The 27,443-nt window shown below is 61.2% G+C and overlaps 1 protein-coding gene across 5 annotated transcripts; it reads right to left on the bottom strand.

Annotated features, from left to right (window-relative positions):
- Positions 1 to 1,571: 1,571 nt before the first annotated feature.
- Positions 1,572 to 25,887, bottom strand: Cep131 (centrosomal protein 131). 5 transcript variants are annotated; one of them, XM_078041470.1, is made up of 26 exons: positions 25,709 to 25,886; positions 23,766 to 23,958; positions 17,587 to 17,681; positions 16,520 to 16,634; positions 16,197 to 16,318; positions 15,491 to 15,604; positions 14,434 to 14,592; positions 11,295 to 11,412; positions 10,847 to 10,963; positions 10,526 to 10,685; positions 10,063 to 10,157; positions 9,354 to 9,521; positions 8,862 to 9,035; positions 8,077 to 8,202; positions 7,763 to 7,888; positions 6,887 to 7,003; positions 6,215 to 6,317; positions 5,415 to 5,616; positions 4,312 to 4,419; positions 4,082 to 4,199; positions 3,901 to 3,975; positions 3,156 to 3,298; positions 2,856 to 3,033; positions 2,616 to 2,779; positions 1,906 to 1,966; positions 1,572 to 1,830 (listed from the first exon to the last, which is right to left on the bottom strand). In XM_078041470.1, exons 2-26 carry the CDS (start codon positions 23,949 to 23,951, stop codon positions 1,756 to 1,758), a joined length of 3,219 nt encoding a protein of 1,072 aa, XP_077897596.1. In that variant the 5' UTR covers positions 23,952 to 23,958; positions 25,709 to 25,886; the 3' UTR covers positions 1,572 to 1,755. The 5 variants fall into 5 exon arrangements, with proteins under 5 accessions (XP_077897596.1, XP_077897595.1, XP_077897600.1 ...); XM_078041469.1 differs by having other exon boundaries at positions 25,728 to 25,886; XM_078041474.1 differs by having other exon boundaries at positions 23,766 to 23,841; positions 25,728 to 25,886.
- Between the last annotated feature and the right edge of the window lie 1,556 nt (positions 25,888 to 27,443).

Genomic DNA, 27,443 nt, shown 5'->3' with positions numbered 1-27,443 from the left:
CCTGTGATTCAGAGAAACCACCACAGAAATAAGAAAATCAAACCTAATATTAACAAAAATACAACATACCAAACCTGGTGGGTACAGCTCAAGTTGTAATCTGAGGGAAATTCATAGTCTTAAATGCATTGATTTGAAAAAAAAAAAAAAAAAAGGGCTGGTAATCAATGATCTAAGTATCCTCCCCAAGAACTTAGAAAAAAGAACAGAAAATTAAAGTCAGAGAAAAGAGAGGGAAGAAAATAAAGGGCAGGAATTCTGAAATGGTAAGTCCCTTGCTTTCTGCCCATTACCCCCGCTAGCCTGTGGGCCCCGGAAGGCACGGTGTCTGCTCGGGTCTGCACCGCAAGGTCTAAGTCGGGCACAGAGATGGCTGCTGATGGTGTGGCCTCTGTCAGAAGAATGTGGCTCAGACGCAGGCTCTGTGGGGAATATGAAACCCACGGGGGCAGCCAGGTGGGCAGGGGGACTCCCTAGGCAGAGTCCACTTGAGGCTCTAAAACCTGACCTCCTCGGGTTGGGGACACAGCTCGGCTGGTAGAGTGCCTGCCTCACATGCACAAGGAAGGCCCTGGTTCAATCCCAGCACCAAAAAGAGAACCTCTAAAACCTGACCTCCTGCTGTGGGAGCTCTCCTCCTCACCGAGGGACCAGACCTGACCCACCACTTTAGGGACCCCCCATGGTCAGATCCTCCCTTCCCACAGGAGCTCCACAGGATTACGTCCTGCTGGGTGACATCCTGCTGCCCCTGCCCTGACCTCTGGTCCACAACCTGCAGGAGGAGGAGGTCGGCCCTCATGGGGGGAGACCCTCAGAGCCGTCCCAGACACAGCAGCAGAACCACATGCACAGGAAGCCTCCTGGGGTCTGCACACCACCTGCAGGCGAGGAGAGAGGCCCGGGGTGATGGCCCCCTGGGGCTGCTGGGCAGCATCCCATCACGGAAGCCTGATCCAGGACCACACGCCTGCTGAGTAGACCCTTATCTCCCTGCAATTGCTCCAGGACTCTCCTGTCCACGAGGGCTGCAGCCTCCACCTGTCTGTGCCAACAACCCGCAAGGTGAAGGGCACTAGCAGATTCTGAGCTAAAGTGCCAAGTGCAGAGGCTGCAGAGGGAGGGTCTGGCGGTGCCCGCCCTCCTCGGGGTGCCTGTCCAGTCCCCGTTTCCAGAGGGCTCCCGGCAGTCACACCTCAGTAGGGGGCGGTCTCCTAGGAGGGCCACCTGCTCCCCTGGAGTCTTTCCAGTCATGGGGAACACAACAGCAGCCCAGGGGCTTCAGGCACCCACAGACTGCGTGGAGCCTCCTATGGGCCAGGCGGGGACAGAGGGCCATTCTCCAAGTTGGGCACTGGAGCTGAGTCTCAGGGCCACAGGGCCAGGCAGAGAACAGATGGGGGCGGCAGGGGCGTTGAGAGCAGAAGGGCTGCTAGCCACCTGCCATTTCCTGGTCCGTCTGAACAGCCCAGAGGAGGGAGATGGGAAGGCAGGAGAGGGCTGGAGCCAGGCCTGAGCTCTGGGGTGTCCCCCCAGCCCAGGAGAGAAACATCAGGCAGGGGACACAGGACTCTAAAAAAACCACCTCTTTTACTGTGAAAAACACAGCCACAGACTCGGTGTGCTGAGCACGGGGCTCACGAGCAGGGCAGCAGGCCGCACCTCAGCCAGCATGCGCCCCAGGGCCCGGCACGGCAGCAGGACTCCTTATCGCATCCCTCCTGTCTCCGGCCTGCCTCCGGCCTGCAGGTGGCATCACTTGGCACTCAGGGGCGGCCGCCTGTGCTGCTCCAGCAGCTCCTCCAGATGATCAGCCCGCTTCATGGCAGCCTGTGACGGGCACCAGAGTCAGGCGTGGGCTGCCCCAACCTCAGGCAGGACCGGCACAGGGACCCTGGGACCCACCTCATGCTGTCTCCGGAGGCTGCTCACGGCCTTCTCCTTCCTGGCGAGGGCTGTCTTCACCCTGCAGAGGCACACAGTGGGATTCTGCACAGCCCCCCTCGGCCAGCCTTCAGGGGCAGCCAGCCTGTAGGGGCAGCCAGCCTGCCCAGCCCGCTGGCCACAGCTCCCAGGCTGGCCTGGGCCCAGAGAAGCTGCCTTCACGGGGGTCGGAACCCAGAGAGCGTGCCTGGAGCAGCCCGGGCCGGGGGGCTGTGCCAGGACAGGCGTGAACTTCTCATACCCACCCCTCAGGGCCATGGCAAGTGTGGGCAGGTGGCAGGAGGACCATGAGGTCCCTGGGGGCTCACTGTTGCCCCTGCAGCTTCCCCTCTCTGTGCATCAGCTGCCCACCCAGGCCTCCAGCCCTCAGGAGGCCCTGGGGTGCCCCCTGGAGAAGCACACTCTGAGCCCCAGCTTGAGGCAACGTGCTCAGGTGCTCCTGGTGAGGCCAGGCACCAGATGCCCCAGGACTCAGTGCCACTGGGGTACTGGTCCAGGCTTCCCGGACTCGGACCTGGACCACGTGCCAGCCCCTGCCCACAGGCGGCCTGCACCCCGGAGGCCTTCACCTTGCTCACCCTCCTCATCTGTGATGCCCTCTGCCGTGGTGCTGGGGGGTGCTGCATGCTGCCCTGCCCTCTGCCTCCGGCCCCTGCAACCTGGCTACCCACCTCTGGTGCACCTCATCCAGTTCCAGCTGCTGGCGGGCCTGCAGCTCAGTCAGCTCGGCCTTGACCCGCTGGTTCTCCTCCTCAGAGGCCGCCAGCCGGTCAGCAAACTCCTGGCGGACCACCTCGACCAGGCTGCCTCGCTCCCTGGACAGCTCTGAGTTGACCTGGAGGCAAGGAAGGTGGTGAACAGGGCTCCCACAGTGGTGGGCTCTGGACCTGGGAGGGGCGGGGGTCACTCACTGCCCGCAGGTCATCCAGCTCCTTCTCCCTCTGCCGCAACAGGGCCTGCAGGCGCTCCTCCTGCCCCTCGGCCTCCCCAAGGCGCCCCCTCAGCTCCGAGCACCGATCCTGAAGCTTCCGCTGGGACTGCTCCAGCTCTGAGAGCTCAGCCTCATACTGGTCCCGCACACGCTTGATGCTGGTGGGTGGGCAGGGAGCAGCTGGCAGAGTGGCCGGGACAAGCTCCTGCCCTCCCCTCACCCCAGCGGCCAGAGCAGCCCAGCACCAGCCCCTGGCTGGCTCCTGCGCTGGAGGCCTCACCGGCTCTCCATGGCCCTCTCACTCTCCTCCTTGGCCAGGGTCATGTCAGCCTCCAGCCGGTGGATAACCAGCTCGATCTCCTGGTCGCGGTCTTTCCGGATTTCCTCCTTGAGCTCACGTTCCCGGTTCAGCTGCCACGCTTCCTGCGGGGCCAGGCAGCTGGCTTGGGAACCACTGGGAGGGTGCAGGACAAGGGAGGTGGAGGGGCACAGGGCAGGCTCCCGGGGGCTCCCTTCTTTGAACCCCAGGGGCACGGACACATTCATCGGGCAGAGAGGGCTTGCCCTGCCCTAGCTCCCCAGGTCCTGGAGGCCCTTGGATAAGGCGCCCAACATGCGAGTCCTCTCCTTGGAGACCCATAGCCAAAGATGACTGCAAACCACTCTGCCACCAGACAGGCTGGGGACAAAGAAGGAACTTGCCATATTGCTAAGTGGGGCTGTGAGAGGGTAAATGGGGCCAGTTCCTGGAAGCTATTTGGAAATTCCCAAAAGGAAACACCAGAGGCCAAGGAGGGCAGCCCCGACAGGCGGGCAAGCAGTTGACCGAGGGGCACGGGCTGGCAGGTGCTGGGCATGGAGGACAAGATGCCCTGACCAGGCCTTGTCCTCTTGCTGCCAACTCCTGGCTCTCCTGTGGCCACAGGATGGCAGAGAGCAGCCTGCAAGCCGAGGAAGGAGAGCCCCAGGAGCCCTGTATGACACTGGAAGAGCCCTGGAGGCCTGGAGCTGCCCTGCCCTCCCACCTCTTTCTTGGCACAGCTGGCCGTCCATGCCTGCCTCTCCACCTCCAGCTGGTCCTTCAGAGCCTTCAGCTCCACCTGGAGGGGGAACAGGGCATGAGAGCCACCAGCCAGCCCTGTCCGCCCAGAGCCTAGCCCAGGCCTCTGCCCTACTGGATGCCAGGCTCGGCATGGGGGAGGGGACCTGGTGCCGACGCTCCTGCTCCTCTTGACCCTTCTCGAACTCGGTCCTCAGGGCTCTGGTCAGCGCTGAGCTGCTGTCCTCTAGCTGCTGTCTCAGCTCCTCCAGCTCTGCCCGCTGCCTGCAAGCCAGGCCAGAGGTCAGTGGGCAAAGGGCACTGAGGGTCACTACGTGAGCAGTCTATGGGTGGGTGAGGGGTCACTGTGAGGAGGGTCAGCAGCCCCTGGCGGCACCTGGCTGCCTGCTGGCTCAGGCGCTCCCTTTCCTCCGCCACCTCGCTGTACAGCCGCCGCCGCTGCTGCTCCAGGGCACGCTGTTCCTGCTCCAGGTGCTGCTCAAACCTGCGGGAGGGCGAGGCTGGCTCACCTGGCAGGCCGCGTGGTCCCAGGACAGGTCCCAGGACACTCGTGCGGCAGGGCAGGGGCAGCCACAGGCCACAAACATCAGTCCTCAGAGCATCCTTCCAGTGATACTTGATGCCTGTCAGCCAGTGCCCAGGTCAGCAAAGCCAGGCCACAAGTCCACCATGACTCTGAGCTGAGGCCCCTGTGGTGGCTTGTGAAATGGCCTCATGGCTCGGCCACCTACTATCTCCTATTCCTGTCTGTCCTCACCGACCGCATCCTGCTTGGCCCCGCAGGCGAGGAGGGCCTCTTCCTGCCAGCTCTGCTTCCTGTGGGGGGGGCCAGGGGCAGGGTCCATGGTGGGAGCAGGCTGCCGTAGGCCTGTGTCCTCACTGGACCTGAGACAGGGCTGTGGGTCTGGCCAGCTGTGTTTTGAAGGACCAGCCATACAAAAGGAGCTGCTTGCATATACTGGCCATCGCCAGCATGTCCCCCAGCCATCAGGTCCCTAGGGTCTGAGGGCCCACCCAGCCTGGTCACACCTCTGACCAGTGACACCCCCACCCCCACAGGGCCAAGGAGATGAGGGCAAGAGGCTGCTCTGGGCACCAGAGGGGCCTTGGAGTCACCTGTCTGGGGCTGAAAGTTCTGGGCCAGCTGTGGGGGTCTGCACACCTCCTAAGTCACAACCCTAGCTTCATGGGAGGGACGTGCTGGCTGGTGCAGGGGCTGCACCCGCAGGCATAAAGGAGCTACTGGCTGGTGCTGAGATGGGCAGGACTGCTATTCTGGGGCCACAGTTTCCTGTGCCCTCCTGGGCAGCTGCACCAAGACCCTGGGCCCCTCCCCCTCCCAAGACCCTCAGATCCAGGCCTTCAGGACATACCCTCAGGGTTTAGAGAGGAAATGCCCTGCTTCGGATGAGGGTCTGGGCATGGCCCCACCCCACCCGGGCCCCCTGGCCTGGGCAGCCAGGATGTGCGAATGCCCACCGCCGCTGGGCTCGCTCGCGCTCCTGCTGGCCCAGCGCCTCCTTCTCCCGCTCCAGGTGCTCCCGCAGGTCCTCGGCCTGGCGCAGGTAGCGCTGGGCGGCCTGCTCGTCCCGCTGCAGCAGCTCGGCCTCGTGCAGGCCCCGGAGCCGCCTCAGCTCCTGCTTGTGTTTGGCGATGAGCTTCTGGATCTCGGGCTCCAGGCCTGGGGGCAGGACAGCAGCTGCAGGGAGTCCCCGCCCACACCACCCCTCCAGGGCACCAACCTCAGAGTGCAGTTGTGCCTGAAGTGCTGCAGGGAAGGGGCAGTGCTGCCCCTGGTCCCTGCTCCTGGGGCAGTCACTCTGTAGCAGCTGAAGGGGACTACAGGGCCTGTCCAGCCTGGGCATGTGCCCCCCTGCCCTAACCATCAGGTCTCTTAGCATGGGTGTCCAGGACCCTGGAGCAAGGGTTCTGGGTCAAGAGCCAGGCCAGGAGAGCCCCACGAGCCACCTGAGGGCCTGGGCTCCCTCCGACAGCACCCTGGAGCCCGCCTCCCAGCCTCCCGCTCCCTGCTGCTTCCCACAGTGTGGCCTCCTGTTGGTGGCCCACTGACCCGACTTCTCCAAGCCCACCCCAGGGGAGGTGGGCGCTGCCCGAGCTCTAGTCTCTGGTGGCCCACTGGTGTGGGCCTGCCCCTTCCACCCCAGGGCGGCTGCCCCAACACTGTGCCTGCGCTGGGAGGCCTGGTGTGAGTCCTCCTGTTGGGGACTGCAGCCACTCTTCCCTTCCAGAGCACCCAAGTCGGTGCTGGCGTGGCCCACCTCTGACAGTGATCTCCTTGATCTTCTTGGTTTTCTCGTTGATCCACTTCTCCCTGCGGACTTTCTCTGTTGCACTCATGAGTTCTTTGAGCTTCTTGATCTCCTAAAAACAAGGACGTGGGACGTGGAAAGAAGATGAGATGACATCTGTCCCCTCTGCACACCTGTGTCCTGAGCAGGGCCGCAGCCTTCCACCTGCAGAGGCCCTGCTCTCCCCTGTGGCCGGCGGCCCTCAACGCTGGTGCCACCATGGACTCCAGGGGCCTCTGGCCACGCTGGTGCCACCCCCACTCAGGATCTAGGCTCTGGTCTGGGGTGGGCTCAGGGACTTGGCATCCAGATGGGAAGCCCGCTGAGGCGGCCTCTCACTCCTGGCAGCCAAGCAGGAAGACCCCAGGAGCGGTCCTGGGCCTGAGCTGCTTGGGCACCCAGGCTGGGCTTGGCCTCCTGAGTCCAGGGCCACTTCCCAGGGGAAGGGCCAGGCCGGCACCAGGTCTGGATCTGGGTGGAAACGTGACAGCAGCCGGGGAAGACGCAGCTTGGTGTGAGGAACGCCTTCCTGCCTGGACCACATCCTCAGGGTCCCCATCTATGGAGACCCTCCTCCAACCCTGCCCAGCTCTGGGGTCCGCTGCCCGTGGGGCAGCTCGGCCAGGCCCCCAGGCTGCTCACCAGCTCGTGCTGCTCCTGCATCTGGGCCATGCGCTCTCGACACCGCTGGTCGCCCTGCTTCAGCTCGGCCACCACTGCCTCACACTTCTCGTTCAGGACCTTCTTGTCTTCGATCAGCTGTGAGGCGGGGGGCGGGGGTAAGGCTCTGCACTAAGGTCCCCACCCAGCAGGAGGCCTGTCTCCCAGGGCCACCCTGTCCATACAAGACCGTGTATGCATGTGACACGGGGTGGCTGCCCCTCTGGGTACTCGACCTGGAGGACATGGTGGATGTCAGAGAAGCCCCAGTGGGGACCACACCCACCAGCCTGGGATGAGGGTGGCACCTTGCCTGCAGGAGGGCCTGCAGGCTGCTGCCAAGGGGTGTCCACGAAGCCTCCTGGAACCGCACCAGCCTCACTGAGAGCCCGACTCTCGACTTGGGCACACTGTTGTCAACCACCCAGTAGCGACCACCATCTTTCCAACCCCAGGCCTAGAGGTCTCTCCAGATCTGGCCAGGGATAGTGGCTGAGGGGCAACCCGGAAGCTTCTGCTGCTCTCACTGGGGGTACTCTGGCTGTCCCAGAAGCCCCAACAGACCAGGGTGGCCCTCCAGGGATCTGATGGCCTAGGCATGGCACAGAAAATTTTGAACTTTGTCCAGGACACTTCCCTGTTGGGCCAGCAGTCAGCTAGCTCTGGAACTGCCTGGCTCCTCCAAGGGACGCCTGGTTATGCTCTGCCCGCTGTCCCACCAGCCCACCACACTGGGCAGGACACAGTGGGCTATGTGGACCTCAGGCCAGCTCCACCTGCGGCCAGCCCCTTGCTCTGTAAGCCTGATTCTGACCCTCTGGCCTCATCCATCTTCCTGGTCCCCTGGGAGGGCCTCACCTGGTCAATGAAGGACAGGTGCCGCTGGATGGTGGCCTCATAGTGCTCTTTCTGTTGCCGAAGCTGCCGCCTCAGCTCCTTTTCTGTCTCTTTGACCCGCCGGACCGTGAGGTCACGTTGCTGTGCCTGTGGGGGGTGTGGGCAGGAAGGAGGTTCTGGCACCAGTCCAGCCAGAGACCCAGGGCTGGGCATTGGTGGCTGTGTGGAAGGCACAGAGTGCCTTGGGAAGAAGCCAGTGCCCAGGGCTCTCAGCGAGGTGCTATGGGGGCCTGTGGCCCAGCTGGCAGCCCTGGGTGACATGCTAAGGGCCTCACCAGCGCCCTCTGCAGCAGCACCACAGCCTGCTTCTGCTCCTCCAGCTCCAGCTTCAGCCGCATCACAGACACGCGCCCCTCGGATGCCAGCTCTGGGTGCCCCCGCCCCACGTCTGGTGCCAGCCCCTGCAGACGTGGCCAAGTGTCAGGCAGGTGGGCCACCACCCACTGCTCACTGGGTGGATGACCAGGAGGCGGCAGGGATGTGCCAGGTGCCCTGCCTGCCCATGTTCCAGGGGACCTCCATGTCCCCTCCACTCCACCCTCAGGGGAAGGAGCAGCAAGGTGCAGGCATCTGAGGGGTGGTGGGAGAGCTCCCCCAGAAGGCTTCTATTGTTGGGTACAGGGGAATGAGGGCTGTGACCTCGGTCTCTACGCAGCCACTAAAGAGCACTCTGGCACCAGTGCAGCCAGAGACCCAGGGCTGGGCACTGGTGGCTGTGCGGGAGGCACAGAGTGCCTTGGGAAGAAGGCAGTACCGGGGTCACAGTCACTTCTGACCTTCCTGCTGTTTGCCACCACTCCCCTCAGCCTGGCCACTGGTATTCAGCAGGGGACACCAGGGCCCAGGGTGCCAGGACAGCTCCCTGGGCAAGGCGTAGGGAGGAGGCTCGAGAGGCTCAGCCAGAGAGGAATCCGCATGGGACAGTCAGTCCCGCCAGTCCCCCGCCTGGGCCATTCAGCCACATCGCTGAGCAGCCTGGTGGCCTCAGGTAAGGGGGAGGCAGGTGCGACCCCCAGAGCAGAGTGGACTGGGCTGCTACAGGGGCCTGACAGGTGCCCACCTCCTGCTGCATGGCGGGCTGGCCCTGGCCCGACCTCTCCATCTCGTCCAGGAAGCTCCTGACGCCCTGCAGCTTCGCCTCAGACAGCAGCGCCCCCTCCTCAAGGGTGCTGCAGGGTGCACCAAGTTTCCCCCACCTCTCCAGGTTGTCAGCCGTCAGGGAGCTGGCACTGTCCTGTGGGGTGGGGCCAGCATTGGGTGCTGCTGGGGTGGCCCGAGCACTCGGGGTCCCCGGGGCTGGGTGCTTTGCTGGGGGAGCAGAGGCAGTAAGAGTGGGAGGCGGGAGGCAGCTGGGTGTTGCCCACCCAGAGGTTCTCCTGTGTCCCACCTCAGGGTCCCTGCACAGGAGGGGAGAGTGGGTCAGTGAGATCCAGCTGGCTGATTAGGGTCTCAACTGCAGCCCGCAGCTGGGGCACCCTGCTTCCCCTGGCCTCTGGGTCTGTGAGGATGGTGGCAGCACGGGCTGGGGCGAGGGATCGTGTGGCTGAGTCACCTCATCCATCCAAGCATATCTGTCCTTGTGATAGACCCTGGGATGGGACAGTGGTTCGGGATCCTCCTCCAGCAGCCTCAGCGTGTCCAGCAGCTCATCCAGGGTTTCCCTGGACTTGACCCTGCTCCTGGTGGGGCCCACCATCTCCACGTCCTCACTGGCCATTTCCTGGGACAGGATGCCTTACAGTAGACAGGCAGGGGGGACGCAGCCACCAAGGCCTCTGGTGCCCAAGAGAGTACTCGCGCCCAACGCGGACCCCAGTGGTGCTGGGTGGGGCCTCTGCTGCCCACGTCCTGTGGCTCCTCAAGCCCACCCTACAGGTTGAAGGCATCTCCACCAGTGGCAACCCTCCCCCAGGAGAACAGACAGACAGGCTCGGCCATTCAGCTACATCACTGAGCAGCCTGGTGGCCTCGCTGTCCCCTGACACCTCTGACCTTCAAGCTCGTCTTCTGTGGACAGGGACACAAGGCCCTACCCAGGCCCAGTGTGAAAACCTTACAGGGATCCAGAGCAGTTCTGAGACTCCACCCAGCCAGGGCCCCCCAGCCTGCCACTCTGCATCAGAACAGGAGCCCTGGGAAGCCTTTCAGGGGAACCCGGCTGAGGAGGGGCGGGGAAAAGGTCGGCTCAGGCCACTCCTGGCATGGACACGCCCCTCAAAACTAAAGTCCAGAAGGGAGGGAAGGGTGGGCTGTGCCCAGACCTGTGGCTTGTCCTCTGGAGACAGCTGGTGCTCTGAGGATGAGTCAGAGGCAGGTAGGCAGGGGTTCCTGGGGCCTGTGGGGTGGACGGTGGTGCCTGCCCAACAGAACACAGCAGGTTCCTGAACCTGGAAGAGCCTGGGAAGGAGCCAGGTAAGGGGGAGGCAGGCACGACCCACAGCAGAGGCATCGGGGGGCCCTGGCTTCCAGGGACTGAGGTTGGGGAGCTGGCGTAACCTCTGGCTCTAGGCCTCGATGCTCCGTGGGTCCTGTGTCCAGGACCAGCTGTCAAGGACTGAGCCTCAAGTCCAACCAAACAGGTGAGCTGGTCAGGAGCAGAGGTGGTGTAGGTGTGACCATGGCCCAGGCTGCGGTAGAAGCTGCCCACCTGGCCACAGTATGAGGGCCAGGGCATGACAGCAAAGGCTGCACCTCCTTCCTGTCCTAGGCCTTGAGGTCACTCACCAGTGTTGTTGGCCTTGAGGGGCTGGCGGGCGTCACTGCCTGGTGTCAGGGGCGGCTCCTGGGGGGGCCGAGGCTGCCCCGGTGCTCTGGTTTCTGGGCTCCCCTTGGGCAGCCCGTGCTCAGCCTTGCCTGACTGCTGGGCTCGTTTCTGCCGCAGCTCCTGCCAGGGGAAGCATCTCTGAGCAGCCCCGAGGCCAGCCCCTTGCCTCCCACAGCCCAGCTGCCCTGGGGCTCCATGTCCACGGCCTGAGGACCCAGGCAGCAGTGCTGGAGCTGGGGCTGGGGCTGGGCTCTTCCTGGCCTCCGGGGGCTGAAGGGCACCTGAATGGCCGCCTGCCTGGCCTGGCGAGCCTTCTCTTCTCGGGCCTTCTTCCTGGCCGCCTCCTTCTGCCGGTGCAGGTCCAGGAGGTTGCCACTGCCCAGCTGCTGCTGCTGCCCCTGCCAGAAAAGCTGGGGAGGGTGAGGCAAGCCCCCATGACCCTGAACCCCCCGTCTGCCCCATGAAGGGCGAGCCCCCAACCCGAGGGTGCTCAGCAGGGGAGTCAACACTGTGCCTCGGGGTCAGGTGCCCATGCAGAGGCCTCCTGGGACTAGCAGGACACTCAGGCCTGACCATGGTCCTCATGGGGACAATGTGGGCCACAGAGATGTGACCTGTGTGGTTCCAGGTCTCCGTTCTACTGGTCCCAGAAACTGCCTATGCACAGTTCAGACCTTGGGCTTCTGCACCCGCCCAGGGGGAGCCCGGGGTGGCTGTGCCCACACTGACCTCCTGTGTGGCCGACTGCAAGTGCTCCAGGTCTGTAACTCCTGCTTTGCGGCGCTGTACCTGGTGGCGGTACCAGCGCTGGATGGTGACGGCAGCCTGGTTCACCTGGTGGATAAACCTGCCCAGAGAGCAGGCTTCAGGGCTGAGAGGGGGTCCAGTGCCCCCAAGGCCCTGCAAGAACCTGCAGACTGGAGGCCCAGCCAGGCAGAGCAAGCTGGTGGCTGCACACAGCCCTTGCCACCGACTGAAACCTGGCAGGACCAGCCCTCCTGGCTCATCTCCCCAACACCCAAATGCGACGTCCCAGGTCACCAAGAGAGCAGGTGCCGACTGTCCACAGACCTGGGTAGTCTGTGCACGAAAGGCACCAACTGGAAGCCATCCAAACATGCTTCACTGTCTTCAGAGCAAGCACAGGTGACAGGTGACAGGATGCTGCTCAGCAGCAAGGAGCAACCACCTGCGCTAGTGCCGGGCACAGAGGAGGGGTTCTGTCTCGGGCATGCCACAACAGCAGGACTGCTGGGCAGGGGCCTGAGGGTGGACAGACAGGACTCCAGGGACCGTGGTGCTGGAGCCGTCTGGTGGTGGTGCACTGTATCCACAGACACCACATGTGCATCTGTCCATGGAAGCCTTTTACCACTCGAGATCACACTCAGTACAGCTGACCAGGTGAAAACGCTGACCCTGACCCTTAGGACCAAGCGCAGATCCCCTCAGCAAAGACACTAACAGAGAGCGCAGGCGGAACTCGTCTGCCACCAGGGCCCTGACTCGGTGAGTCCCGCCCACCAAGGGCACCTCAGAGGCTTTGAGCAGCTGCAGCAGGGCAGGCGGGCTGGGTGGAGGCCGAGGCCAGGCGGAGGTGTCTGCAGAGGCTGTCTAGCTGCTAAGTGGGGAGGCCAGGGCCACTATCCTAAGGTAGAGGCTCCACCACTCCCACCCCGCAGCCCCCAAGGGCGGCTTCAAGTGTACAGCCCCACAGGGTTTCTGCTCTTCTCAGTCTTGTATCTTCTTTCCCTTAACTTTTTTTTTTTTTTGTATTGAGGATTAAACCGAGGGGTGTTTAACCACCAAGCCACATCCCCAACCCTTTTTATTTTTGAGACAGGGTCTCACTAAGTTGCTTATAGCCTTGCTAAGTTGCTGAGGCTGGCCTTAAACTTGTGATCCTCCTGCCTCAGCCTCCTGAGCTGCTAGGATTATAGGTGTGCAGCACCTCACCCAGCCCCATAAAGTTCTTTTAACAAACAACTTTACTGAGAATAACTGTCACATTATTAAAACGTGCCCATTTTCAGCACACAATTTCATGATTTTAAGGAAATTTACAGAGTCTGCAACTACCAGCACAATCCCCATCAACACAATCCTGTTCTAGAATGTCCCCACTGCCTCAAAGAGCAACGGCCACCCTGTGTCGCCAGCTTCTGCCCAATCCTGGCAGCCATTGCTCCCGTCATGCCGCTAAGGATCTGCCTCTTCTTGGCATTTTATGCAGATGAGCCACACCACATGTGTCTGTCACTTGCCATTTAAATAACTACTGAATCAGATTCCCACTGGAGTCCTCGGACCCCAGGCCCTTGCCCCTGCTCCCCCAACCCCCAGGCCCTTGCCCCTGCTCCTCACAATCCCCCAGGCCCTTGCCCCTGCTCCCCACAACCCCCAGGCCCTTGCCCCTGCTCCCCACAATCCCCCAGGCCCTTGCCCCTGCTCCTCACAATCCCCCAGGCCCTTGCCCCTGCTCCCCCAACCCCCAGGCCCTTACCTCTGTTCCCCCAACCCCCAGGCCCTTGCCCCTGCTCCCCCAACCCCCAGGCCCTTGCCCCTGCTCCTCACAATCCCCCAGGCCCTTACCTCTGCTCCCCCAACCCCCAGGCCCTTGCCCCTGCTCCTCACAATCCCCCAGGCCCTTGCCCCTGCTCCCCCAACCCCCCAGGCCCTTGCCCCTGCTCCCCACAACCCCCAGGCCCTTTCCCCTGCTCCCCACAATCCCCCAGGCCCTTGCCCCTGCTCCTCACAATCCCCCAGGCCCTTGCCCCTGCTCCCCACAATCCCCCAGGCCCTTGCCCCTGCTCCCCCAACCCCCAGGCCCTTACCTCTGCTCCCCCAACCCCCCAGGCCCTTGCCCCTGCTCCTCACAATCCCCCAGGCCCTTGCCCCTGCTCCCCCAACCCCCCAGGCCCTTACCTCTGCTCCCCCAACCCCCAGGCCCTTACCTCTGCTCCCCCAACCCCCAGGCCCTTGCCCCTGCTCCCCACAATCCCCCAGGCCCTTGCCCCTGCTCCTCACAATCCCCCAGGCCCTTGCCCCTGCTCCCCCAACCCCCAGGCCCTTGCCCCTGCTCCCCACAATCCCCCAGGCCCTTGCCCCTGCTCCCCACAATCCCCCAGGCCCTTACCTCTGCTCCCCCAACCCCCAGGCCCTTGCCCCTGCTCCCCACAATCCCCCAGGCCCTTGCCCCTGCTCCCCCAACCCCCCAGGCCCTTACCTCTGCTCCCCCAACCCCCCAGGCCCTTACCTCTGCTCCCCCAACCCCCAGGCCCTTACCTCTGCTCCCCCAACTCCCAGGCCCTTACCTCTGCTCCCCCAACTCCCAGGCCCTTACCTCTGCTCCCCCAACCCCCCAGGCCCTTACCTCTGCTCCCCCAACCCCCAGGCCCTTGCCCCTGCTCCCCCAACCCCCAGGCCCTTACCTCTGCTCCCCCAACTCCCAGGCCCTTACCTCTGCTCCCCCAACCCCCCAGGCCCTTGCCCCTGCTCCCCCAACCCCCCAGGCCCTTACCTCTGCTCCCCCAACCCCCAGGCCCTTACCTCTGCTCCCCCAACCCCCCAGGCCCTTACCTCTGCTCCCCCAACCCCCAGGCCCTTACCTCTGCTCCCCCAACCCCCAGGCCCTTACCTCTGCTCCCCCAACCCCCAGGCCCTTACCTCTGCTCCCTAAAGCCCCCAGGCCCTTGCCCCTGCTCCCTAAAGCCCCCAGGCCCTTGCCCCTGCTCCCTAAAGCCCCTTGGCCCTTGCCCCTGCTCCCTAAAGCCCCCAGGCCCTTGCCCCTGCTCCCTAAAGCCCCCTGGCCCTTGCCCCTGCTCCCTAAAGCCCCCAGGCCCTTGCCCCTGCTCCCCACAAGCCTCACCTCTCGGCCTCCTCCTCCGTCACCTCCTTCCGCCTGAGTAGGTTGGTGGTGGTCCCCCCAGCGGTGCCCCGGGCCGCACGGTCAGTGCTGAAGTTCTTGTGGGGCTTCCGGAAGCTGCTACCCTCACTGCCCTCGTTGGTGGCTGCCTTGATGATGTTGCTAATCGGAAGAGAAACCCCGTCTCACTGCCCCAGGAGCGCTCTGCCCAGGCGCCGGTGGAGCCCCAGCCGCCCTGGGCTCTGAGCAGCCGGAGGTCTGGGCACGGCAGGAAGCTTGCCCTCCTCCTCTACTTGGCCAGTCCCTGGGGACACCTGTACTAGGACAGACCCATCAGCCCGCGCCCGAGTAAATGGGCGTCACGTTCATTTTTTAAGTGGTATTGGGACTGAACGCAGGGGTACTGTATCACCGGGCCACATCCAGGGTTCTGGTTTTTTTTAAGTATTTTTTTAGTTGTAGTTGGACACAACTTTATGTTATTTATTTTTATGTGGTGCCCAGGATTGAACCCAGTGCCTCACATATGCTAGGCAAGCACTCCACCTCTGAGCCACAACCCCAGCCCCAGGCTTCTATTTTTTATTATACAGACAAGGTCTTACTAAATTGCTTAGGGCCTCCATAAATTGCCCAGGCTGGCCTCAAACCTGTGATCCTCTTGCCTCAGCCTCCAAAGTAGCTGAGATTATAGGCATCTGGGATTACAGGCATGTACCATTGGGCCAGATACTCTTTACATTTACAAAAGTAAGAAGCTCTCAGAAGCAGCGGGAGTCCACAGCTAGGTGGCTCAGGAAAGCTGGAGAGCCAGCAGCTCAGCACAGGGGCTCCCCTGCTTCTTTCAGTCACCCCACGGCAACACCCTTTCAGTTCTGGACATGGCCAGCAGCTTCCTCGGGAGGGCCCCGCCCGGTGTGAGTCCCTGGGAAGTGGGCCTGGCCCTGGATGGGACTGGGTGACAGCACTGAGGGTGAGGGACCTGCTGCTCGTGCACCGCGTGCCCTGCTGAGCAGACCCCGCCCGGGGCCTGGTGCCTCCCGGGCCGGTGCAGCCTTACTTGAGAGCGGGGGCTGTCTGGTTGGAGCTCTTGAGTGGGGGCGCCCGCTCCACGGGGGCGTAGTGGTTGTGCACCATGCTGGTGACGCAGTTGCCCACGGCTCCCTTGCTGCTCCTGCCAGAGAGGGAGGTGCATGAGTGTGGGGGCAGGCGGCTGGGACCGCCAGCAGGGGTACGGGTGTCGAGGGCTGCCAGGGCTTGCTGTGGCACCGTCAGGAGTCTCCAGGGCCCCATGTCCGGCACCTAGTGGAGAAGCCCTTCCTGTCTCTCAGGGAGAGAGCTGTGTCCCCAGGCCCCAGGAGGCCGAGGCTGGGGCTGGCCTGCTGCTCCCTCCGGGGCTTCTCCGCACCCTCCTACCACCCTGACCATGGCCTGCGGACGTGCTCTGGTCCTTCAGGTCCCCAGAGTGTGACCTTAGAGTGAACACTGCATCCCTGACAAGGCAGGCCACTTTGGGCCTGAAGGCCATATGGTCCCCACCACCAGAGACACACCCGGAGCCTCCAAGTCCAACCTCCAGGGAACCCTGGAGGGGCAGGAGCTCCCTGCGGGACATGGCGGCTACAGCCTGCGGGACAAGCACAAGCCCCCGTTTAAGCCGTGGTCAACAGCGCCCCCGACCCCACCTTGCAGCCTCTGCCCTCGAGCAAGAAAGCCATTCATTCCAACGGAGCCAGATCCCGCCACCAACGCTGCAGAGGTGGTACCTGTTATTGGCTGTGAAGCTGGGTGCCAGGGCACACTCCCTCCTCCGTGGGCCCCCTGGGGAGTTGAGGGTGCTGGGACTCTGGGCACTGGCCGGCGAACCAAAGCCCCTGGGCTGATCGTCCTAGGGGCACACAGGACAGCCTCGAGGCCCTACCCCAGGGCCCTTGCCCTCCCAACATTGCCACACCCACAAATGGAGGTGCCCAAGTGCCCAGGGTGTACGGATCACAGTCTGCTGACCAAGACAAAGGCAAAAGGACACAAGGAGCAGATGGCAGTCCTGTGGCAGGACCAAGACCCACGCCGCCTCGGCCCGCCTCACCAGGACGTTCCAGGTGGCTCCCTTCCCACTGCATGGCTTGGGCAGGCTGGCCAGCCTCCCTCTCCCACCAGGATCTCCCTCGAACAGCGCCAGGAAGTCAGTGGGCTCCGCAGGCCTGGGTCACAAGAGGATGGCACATGAGGACAAGGTCAGCCAGCCAGGTGGCCAGCCCCAGGAAGACAGGGCCACATCTCACAAGAGGACAGAGGGGGCCGTGCTGCCAGTGAGAGCTTCTGCTCCCAAAGCCGGCTCCTTCGCCCTCCTTCCCCAGCACCAGAAAAACAAGTAAAAAGAAAAGAAGAAGAAATAAAAAGTGCAGCCAGTATCCCAGCTGCTCTGCGCCACAGTCCTGGGCTCTGAAATTGCCTCTGGTGGACACACAATGCCAACCCCTGAGGCCACCAACCCTGGGCGGGCAGCACTGTCCCGTTCCTCAGGGGAGGTGACCCCGGGGCTGGCCCAAAACTTATCAGTCTACACATCTGCAGCCCTAGCTGGCATCTGCCCTCTTGCAGACAAGACGTGTGGGAGGAGGTGTCGGCCTAGGCCCTGGTCCTGAGGGTCTGCTGGCTGCTGGCCCTGGGCATCCCTCCCACTGGAGTGGCGCCATCAGGGCAGCAGCTGTTTAACTGGTGGAGACGGCACAGGCTCACAGGAGGATGGGGAAGTGCCGGGTGCCGGTGCCTCTGCACCCAGGCCTGACCCCAGGGGAAGGTGGAAGAGGCTGGGACAAAGACTTGTGGGGCGCAGGCCTGTGAGGTCCCACCACCTGCCACCAAGCCCAGCCACAGAAGCAGAGGACGCAGGTGGAGATGTGCCTGGAGGACCCCACCTGCAGGGGCCCTGCCAATGAGACAAGACTGTCCCCTGTTGGTGGCCTCCCCACCCAGCCCCTGGCTAGAGGTGGACATGCATGGAGCTCGCCCCAGGCCCCAGGCCTTAAAGGGGCACAGATGGAGCTGACAAAGGGCTGAGGCAGAAGAGGACAGGGACTACCTGGGGGCTGGGCTACCAGAGGGCTCTGGGAGAAGCTGGGGTGATGAGGCCACCCGATGGGCTGGGGTTACCTGGGGCAGCTGGTCCACGGCTGGTTGACCTGTGTGGTGCTGTTAGATCTTCGAAGGTTGTTGATGGCCCGGGAACCCCCAGGCCCTGTGGCCTCCTGCAAAGAGGGAGAGAAAGCCACTCAATGGCCGAAGTCTCCGACCCTTGTCAGCCTGCTCAGCACAGGCAAGCCCTGGAGGGACAGATGAAAGGGACGGACTGGGACACAAGTGGCCCAGGAGCAGGTAGGCAGGACGGGGCAGTGTGGGGGCTGGGCAGGGCCGACCTCCTAGAGCCTGGACTTCCTGCACAGGTGGGGAGGGTTGTGGCCGGGCAGCAGGCTGGCTGTGAGCCGTCTCCTGTCGGGGAGCACAGCCAGGCGGCTCTGGGTTGCTGTGGGGTGAGAGGAGATGGGGGCACCGGTGGGCAGCAAGCCCTCAGGGAGTCTGGGTCAGAGGGCAGTCTGCACAGTCCCGGGCAGGAGGCTGTTGGGGAGGAGAGTGCCGCGAGGGCATGTGGAGCCCCGAGGCCAGGCTGAGGGAGGCACCGTGGGTGGCCTCTGGGCCACTGGTGGGCCTGGCTCCCTGGGAGAGGCAGGTGGGGAAGGGTCAGTGGAACAAGGCTGGCCTGGGGCTGCCTTCCAGCTTCCCGCAGGCTTAAGATCTTCCAAATCAAGCACTCTGGGGGAAGGTCCTGAGTGAGAAACAGCGGGGGACCCTCCCCACCCCACACACTGCTCACATCACCAGTGAGATTCAACCTGACGCCAACGGGGGTCCACCCCAACAGTGAGCCCCCAGACCGGAAAACAGACACAGAATTTCAGGTTTTAAAATCCGAATCCTTAAGCTAAAAACACCCCCCACACAGAAGACAAAAAACAAAACCAAGGGACCCGTCACATGCGGGAAGCCTCAGGCAGACGATTCTCCCTGGCGTCTCCCCAGCTAGCAGTCGCTTTCTGAAGCAGCGGACAGCGGCCAGAGCGGCCACAGCAGAGACACAGGGCTCTGACTACCTTCCCTGCAGAGGACGCACACTCCCCCCGGGCTGTGGGCGGCGACCCTCACGGCTGTTAGGGTCGGTCCAGAGGCAGCTGCCAAGTCTGGCAGGTCAGTGATGTGCCCAGGGCTACTCCTGTGGCGGTCCCAGCTGGACCACACTAGGGGCCCAGGCCCGCACTGGGAAAGGCTCCCGAGGACAGGGCTGTGGCAAGGGCACCAAGCGTGCACCCAGCACCCAGGACCCTGCGAAGGGAGCTGAGCGACGGCTGAAACTGGGGCAATGGACCCAGAGAGGCCACTGCTCTTCTGGGCAGACCCAGGAATGTCTGCCTGGCCCTGGCACTGTGCCTATCAGACATGGGCAGAGGGCACCCCCCGCCTCCTCGGGGAGGCTGGCTGAGGTGGGCCACGCCTGCTCAGGGAGAGGGGCCACGGAGGCCTGCACCTCACCAGAGCAAGCCCCAGACTCTGCCCTCAGCGTCTCGGGGGTGACCTCGAAGTCCCCAGAATTTCCTACCTGATCAAAATGCCAGTTCACCTGGGACCCTGGGCCAGCCTCAAGTCCAACAGTGTGGTTTACAGAGGGGATTTCAACAACACCCAGAAGGTGAGGTGGGATGGGGGTGTGGGCCACATAGCCACTCCACCTGGAGGGGCTGGAGGCTGAGGTGGGCCAGTGTGTGCCCACCGCACCTCTGCATGGAGCTGGGCAAAGCAGAACACACAAGATGAGGCCAGAGCAGTTTGTTGGGCCAGAAAGGAAGAAAGCAAGTGCTCAAAACCAAAAGGTGAGCGCAAGACTCCCGGGGCCAAGGCTGCAGCCGGCAGATCAGCAAGCAGGGGTACAAGAGCAGCACGCGCTGCGGAGCCTTCTCACCGTGAGGCACAGCGAGAAGCCACTGGTCACAAACCCCAAAGAACCTGTGGAGACATTCTGGCTGGAGCAGGGCCCACGGGTCCCCAAGCGTGGGCCACATGGGTAAGAGCCCTCCAGAGAGCAAGTAAGAAAGGGAACCTCATGCCATGAAAGGGCTGTCAGCTCTGTGGTCCTCCAAATCTGCCTACCCATGAGAACGTCCCGCAGACCACCTCAAGTCATGGAGGAGGGGCTGAGCCTCGGCCGTAGGGGGCCGAGGGGGCCCAATGCCATGTGGGATCCTGGAGCAAAATAAAGACGTCAGGCCAGACACTGTCATCCCAGCGGCTCAGGAGGCAGAGACAGGAGGACTGCAAGTTCAAAGCCAGCCTCAGCAACAGCGAGGCACTAAGCAACTCAGTGAGACTCTGTCTCTAAATAAAATACAAAATAGGGCTGGGATGTGGCTCACTGGGCAAGTGCCCCTGAGTTCAATCCCCTGTACCCCGCCCCCCAAAAAAAGATGTCAGGCAAAAATTGGGCATGTGACAACTGGGCTTCAGCCATTGACAAGGTCATGGCCTGGGCCAACATCCCACACTAGTGCCGCAAGAACACAACCCACAGCTCGTGTGGGTAGTCTTGGTTTCCATCTGAAGCTGTAAGGATGCAGCCTGCAGCTCATGCTCACCCGATTTCACACAGGGAAATCAATGCCTCTGACGCCGCAGACACAGATGTGGACTGCCACGCCGGCAGCTCGGGGGAAGAAACAAGGGGCAAAGTGTGCCGTGAGAGGCTGTGTCCAGCACAGAACCTGGCCCTCGGCCTGTAGTGGACCAATCCAGCCCTTCCCCTCTGCTGCCCTGATTCTAGAATCAGTCAATCACACAGGCCGTGACCCCCAAGCTCCTTCAAGCAGAGTGAAGGGCAGCTACGTCAGGGTCCAGGTACATGCAGTGGCCTGCTAGCCTAGCTCCCTGGAAGCCCTTCAGCAGAAGTAAAGGCTGGCCCTGCCACCCACTCCACACACGTGATTGAGTTCTTGTGGCATCTCATTGTTTCTAACGTGTGAATTCTCAGGTAGACTTTTCTCATTGCCAAACATCTATTTGAATTTGAAAGTATTTATGTTTTATTAAGGCATGTAATAAATTATTCTTTGAAACTTGTTGGATTGAACAAGATTCAAAGCCATGTGGTAAAAGATGGCATACTGATTGCAAAATAAGCAAAAATAACATTGTATTTTTTTTTGATACCGAGAATTGAACTTAGGGGCACTCGACTACTGAACCAGATCCCTAGCCCCTTCTTGTGTTTTATTTAGAGACAGGATCTCATTGAATTGGTTAGGGCCTCACTAAATTGCTGAGGCTGGCCTTGAACTCTTGATCCTCCTGCCTCAACCTCCTGAGCTGCTGGGATTACAGGCACCACCACGGCACCTGGCTGCATCTTTCTAATACAGTTTTCTAACAATGTAATAAAACACTAAACTTACATGTCCATGTCCCGTTAAAACCACGTTCCATTAGAAGTGTTCCATACATTTTCATAGAATGTAATTTACATTTTTTTCCTAATGTGCTTATCTAAATGAAGCAAAGCTACAAATATAGACCTTAAACTTCCCTACAACTGCTAAAAAACAGCACCATCAGTTCTCTTTCTGTGCATACCAAATTAGTGAAGACCAACAGCTGTGGGCATCTTGTGTGTCACCATCCATCAGTGGCACTCTCCTTGCGGTGAGGTGAGTGTGAATGGGGACAATGAGCTTCTTTTGGAGGCACCCAGGGCCCCCACTGAGCCACACCAGCCGGGAGCACTTGGCAATACCAATACCGCGTGCTCTGACCCAGTGGTTCCACCTTTAAGATTTACTCCACAAGATCACGTATGTATTGGCAAACACAGGCCCGAAGACACTCGCGGTGGCACTGTTTGCTGCCAGCCGACCTGCAGCCCCACAAGAGGACCTCCTGCCCTGCTGTTAGAGAGAGCAACGGCTGCGCACAGCCACTCGGGGTTCTACAAGACACAGCCCGCGCAGGCCCACGTGTGTCTGTGTACCGGAGCAGCAAGACCCGCAGCACCAAACACCGCAGCACCACACAGCCACCCTGACATGTTGCCCGGGGAGGTGACAGGCAGGTCTGCTGCTTGATGGGCCCCCTTCTGGTGTCTCTGCATTTTAAACTGTGTGCATGTGACCATTCAGAATAGCACACACAGAATTTTTTTAAATATATATTTTTTAGTTGTAGATGGACACAATACCTTTATTTTATTTATCTTTGTGAAGTGCTTAGCATCGAACCCGGGGCCTCACACAGGCTAGGCAAGCACTCCACCACTGAGCTACAGCCCCAGTCCCATAGGTAGAATTTTAAAACAATCAAACAAAGCGGCAGCACGGTGGCACCAGGTGACGGATATGGACAGCTTCGTCTGTCTGTCCTGGGTCTTCCTGGCAGCGGTTTCCCACCTCCTTGCTGAGGCTGATGTCAAGAAGGGAGGAGGGTCTTGTGCTCACTGAAGGCGCCAAGGTGGAAAGGGTGTGCTCGGAAGGTACACAAAGTCACAAGCCAGGAGCCCCTCCCTCCAACTGCAGAGTGGTCTGGCACTGACGTCACCTGAGCCACAAGACCACCAGTGACTACAGCTCATGTCCCGGACAATCGCGGGACAGAGGGCCCTGGAGAGAGGGAAGTCTTTGGAGACAAAGGCGATATGGAAATACCAGGAGGATGGTCAGCAAAATGGCCCCCAGCCAGGGGCTACTCCAGCCCCACAGAGAACAGGAGAAAGAGAGTCATCAGCCCCATGTCAGGCATGGAGCCATGGCCTGCAAGTGCTCCCCACAAACCCCAAGACACCTGTGGCAGCAAGGTGGCCAAGAGGACAGGCACTACCAGAGCCACTCCTCGCTGGGTGGTGGCTTTCACCCACATCTGACCCCTGCCAGGGATACCAGGGAGCAAGCTATGATCATAAATGTAGGAAAAATGTTGGACACTCTGCCAAGAAGAGGACTCGCGAGCTCCACCCTCAACACGGGGGCAGGCAATGGGGCAGCTGGGAAGACGCCTGGACAGGACCCGTGCTGGCCTTGTCTTTAAACCTAGCTTCAGGAACAGAATGCCCTCAAGTGGAGAGGTGGGAGAGGGTGGTAGGTGCCCAGGTCAGCCACAGGTGCAGCCAACCACAGCTGGGCACTAGCAAGCCAGCAACTCCACACCACTGGGCCACAGTGTGTCACCGCATCAGCCCTGCCCCATGCCCCCTTCTAGGCCTCCTGGGGCAGTGGGAGGGAGCTGGACAGGAGGCAGGATCCAGTGACTCAGGAGCAAGGTGGAGCTGCAGAGGGCAGCAGGTATCAGTGACACACTAACCCAAGTTGGCCATCACTCCGCTGAAGCAGCACACTGTATCTTAAACCTGTGGCCACCACAAGTGCCCTGGTAGAACGTCCCAGGTCCCCATCACAAGGGTCCTGGGCTTTGGGAACTTGTTTGGATGGAAGGTCCTCTACTAGACTGTTGTCCTCACCTCAGAACTTCGCTTTCATGAAAGCCGGAGTGACCTTTTTAGGGAGAAGGGCGGGAAGAACCCAAGGGCACTTAACCACTGAGCTACATCCCCAGCCTTTATATTTTATTTAGAGACAGGGTTTCACTGAGTTGCTGAGGGCCTCACTAAGTTTCTAGGGCTGGCTCTGAACTCATGATCCCCCTGCCTCAGCCTCCTGAGCCACTGGGATTACAGGCGTGGCCACCCGCCCAGCTGGAGCAAGGCTTTTATCCACAGGGGAACCACCACCCCAACCCATGAGGCTACTCTCTACCCTGCCAGGATCCCCACCAGGACTAGACTGTCTGAGCCCCAGATGGTCTGGGCATCTAAGCCAAGCTCCCAGGCCCCTCTGTGGGGCACTGCCCTGAGTCCAAATCCTAGCCCCTCAGCCACCCTGATGTGTGGGTGACAGCCTCATTCCCTGCCCCAGCACAGGTGCAGGAGGAGCACCCCTGCCCAGTACACTGGAGCCCATCCAGGGTTCTCCGGGGTCACAGGAGCATGGCACCCTCCCCACAGGTCAACCTTGTTGATTAAGATTCCAAGCAAATCCAAGGGCAGCAGAGCAGGAGGGACAGGGCCTGGTGCTAGGATGTGGGCTCTGCCTCAGGCCAGTTGGCCACTGTGTCCTCCTGTGGGTCAGCTCCCAGGTGTGCACGGCCTGGACCATGCCTGCTTGGAAATGGCCAAGAACTGCACAGAACTGCCCTGGGGCCAGATGCCACCCATGACAACAGGACCCAGGGCCCCACGCTGCACTCACCAGAGCCCTCCTCCTCATTGTGCCGCCTGTGGCCACAGAGATGGAGCGGGTGACGGGCTTGGCTGTAGAGGCACTGCTAGGACGCCGGGACATGGGCAGAGGGAGGCCAGTCAGACTCAGGTCCACACCTTCCGGGCTGCCCTCAGGGGTACCACTAGTGACCCGTGAGCCTTTCATGGTGGACATGACAGACCTTAAGAGGGAAACAAGAGATATAGTGAGACACCCGAAAAAACTGCAAACACCATGTGCAGCAGAGTCTTGCCAGCTCAGAACACCTGGGTCCACCTGCCACCAAACCCTCCAGGGACCTGCCACCCTCCTCACTGGCAGGTGAGCCCCTCAACAGGAATACAAGGGGGCTGTTCTAAACCCCATGCCCGTACAGGGCTGAGCAGGTGCCTCTGGGTGATAGGCAGGTGGGCAGCATATTACTGCAAGAAAGTGGCTCAGACAAGTGGAGTGCCTTGCTCAAGATCATGGTGCTGGTAGTAAGTGGCAGAGCTCTACCATTTACTATCATTTACTACCAGCACCATGATCCTGAGCTAGGCACTCCACTTGTCTGAGCCACTTTCTTCAGTGAAATGGGAATTTTAGAAGTGCCTCTGCGTGGGCACCACAAGGTGTGACCTGAAGCTAGCATAGGGTGTGCACTCAACAACCCAAGTTACTCCAGCAGGATTTGGTCTTGAAAGTCCTAGGACAATAAGCTCAGGGTCCCCAAGTTCTAGCCAAGACCCCCTCAGAGCCCCTGGGCACTCCCTGAACTCTTGGATGAGGCAGCTGCTCTTGTGCTTTCGGGGCACCCTGCCACCCCTTTTCATGTAGGCTGCTCTTAGTCTCCTCTGAGTTGGAAGCCCCCAGGGCTCAGCCCCAGCTTCTCTTTCCCATCCACCCTCTTGCCTGGGAACCACCTCTGGCCTCTTGGCTCCCTCCACATCAGTTTCAGAACACTCCCAGCTGGCATTATATCCTGGTGGGAACAGTTTTCCAGGCACAGAGAATCAAACACCCCAGATCTGACCCTGCTCCCTGACACACCCCCACCCTCGCCCACTCTCATGCTCAGCTGGCCCATCCCAGCATCTCTGCACCTGCTGGCCCTTCTGCCTACCTGACCTTGTCTACCACCCCAACCCTCTTCTTTCCCATGTCCTGCTTCCTCTTCAAACACCACACAAGATTGTTTTCTGAATTGGGTGACTCTCTTGAGAGGACAGGAACCTTGTAGGCACAGTACCTGACACACAGAAAGGGCTCAAGTGGTGAGTGCTGAGGGAATGAGGACCCAAATGTTACATGTGATCACAGTCCCTGTCACTGCATCCGGTGTGCCAAGGGCACAGAGCTATTGTGGGTCAGTGCTGCCTGGGTGCTACCCCACAGTTGGCCAGCCCCAGTCTGGGAGCCGGTCCCCCGTTTTCTAGCGGCAGACCTGCCACTGGCCTGGTCAGTGGCCTCAGCTCTGCGTTTCCTGCTTGCCGGTGAAATTTAACACCCCCCCTCTCCTCGGCACTGGCCACGCCCAGCTGGACACAGCGGACCCTGCTGTCCCAGCCACACGTGCAGCCAGCGAGGCTCCCGGGGTAAACACAGCCTCTCCATGGAAACCTCCGGCAGGATGAAGGGAGGCCTGGGAGGCCAACCGCACCCCGGGTGGAAAGGTGTTCCTCGCGGGGCCTGAGGGGTCAGGTCCAGCGTCCCGCCTGGCCCCGGTCCGGGGGGGGGGGGACGCGGGGACGCGGGGACGCGCAGGGGTAGGGCCCTGGCGCAGTGCGGCGCCCTCCGCTTCTCCCCGGGCCGCTCCCGTCTCCCAGGTTCCCCTGGGCATCAGGCGGGGTCCTGAGACCCCCGGCCGTACTCCACGTCGCCCTCTGGGGAGGGCGGGAGAGGGCCGCCCGGGGGCACCAGTCCAGTCTCACCTGCAGGGCGAGACTCACCTGCGCGGACACCCCTCACCTGCGCGAGCTGGGCCTGGGGCGCGGGGCCCGCGGACTCGGCCGGGCGGGCGACCCGGCGCCCCGCGGTCCCCAGCGGTGCCCCCGGGCGGGTGACAATGAAGCGCCGTGAGGGCGGGCGAGGGGCAGCGGCTAGCAACCACTCGGGCACCGCCTCCCCTGCCCGTCACCCGGCCCGCCTTTCCTGCCAGCGTCGCTTTCGGATTGGTCTTCTGGCCTCCCGCTTTGGAATTCTCGGGACCTCATTGGACCACTGGGCTGTCCTTCGGGAGGTTCCAGCGTGGGAGGAGCGGCGGAGAGCTGGGGGCCCGCGACGGCGGCGGGCTGCCGATTGGATGAGGCCGGAAGAGGGCGGAGCTTCTGGGGCGGGGCCAACGCGTGGGCGGAGCGGTCGGAACCAACGCGCCTCTTGATCCCACCCCGGACCCGGCTCCGTCCCCGGTGCACGGAAGGCGCGCGTTAGGCCGGGAGTGCGTCCCGGTGCTGCGTGGTCAGAGCCCTCGCCCCGCTCTGGCTCTCCTGACTCTGCCCAGGGAACCCTGGACATATAGATCGGATGCCCTCTTCAACAAAAGTTGTATTACAGTAACAACATAGTGCTGGCCTCTCCATGTACCTTTTATATTAATATATATATATATATAATTTTTTTTTTTGGTACCAGGGACTGAACTCAGGGGCACTTGCCCACTGAGCCCCATCCCAGCCCTATGTTGTATTTTATTTAGAGACAGGGTCTCACTGAGTTAGCTCCTCGCTAAATTGCGGAGGCTGGCTTTGAACTCCTGCCTCGGCCTCCCTAGCCGCTGGGATTACAGGTATATATATTTTTTATTGTTGTTGTTGTCGTTGATTAACCTTTATTTTATTTATAGGCGGTGCTGAGAATCGAACCCTCACACATGCTAGACAAGCGTTCTACCACTGAGCTATAACCTCCACCCCCACCTTTTTTTCCCCTTAAACACCTTTATTATTTTATTCTTTTAAAAAAGGTTTGAACGGGGCACGTAGACCATGCCTGTAATCCCAGATGCTGGGGAGGCTGAGGCAAGAAGATTGCAAATAGAGGCCAGCCTCAGCATCTTAGCAAGGCCCTGAGCAATTTAGAGAGACCCTGTCTCAAAATTAAAAAAAAAGAAAAGAAAAGAGGTTTGAAGCTGGGAGCAATAATGGTGCAGGCCTGTAATCCCGGGGACTCGGGAAGCTGAGGGAAGAGTATTACAAGTTCAAGGCCAGCCTGGAAAACTTAATGAGGCCGTGTCTCAAAATAAAAACCAAAAAGGGCTGCGAATGTAGCTCAGTGGTTGTTTGCCTGGGTTCATTCCCCAGGACTGCAATAAATAAGTAAATAAAATAGAAGAGTTGGTTTATACAGAGTAAAATTCATGGTGTTGGCAGTGTGAGTTGTGCAACCACCTCTGCAACCCAGGTGCAAAACACTCTTCCACCCACACGTGTATGTGTGTGTGTGTGTGTGTATGTGTGTGTGTGTGTGTGTTTGTGGTGGATCGGAATGTCCTCCAAGCTGGTGTGCTGAAGGTGTGGTCCTCAGTGCTGCAGTGTCCTGAGGTGGGCCTTCAGGGGGTCACGGGATCAGGAGGTCAGAGCTCACACTGATGGGTGTTTAGTAGACTACTGGGCTGTAGCAAGGCTGTACATCACGTCACTGGATGTGTGCCCTGCAAGGGTACTTTTTGCTGGGGCTCCTGCTCCC

Source organism: Ictidomys tridecemlineatus, chromosome 3 (assembly GCF_052094955.1).
Source record: "Ictidomys tridecemlineatus isolate mIctTri1 chromosome 3, mIctTri1.hap1, whole genome shotgun sequence".
In the NCBI taxonomy this organism is placed as follows: domain Eukaryota; kingdom Metazoa; phylum Chordata; class Mammalia; order Rodentia; family Sciuridae; genus Ictidomys; species Ictidomys tridecemlineatus.
This window is presented reverse-complemented; position numbering and strand designations above follow the sequence as displayed.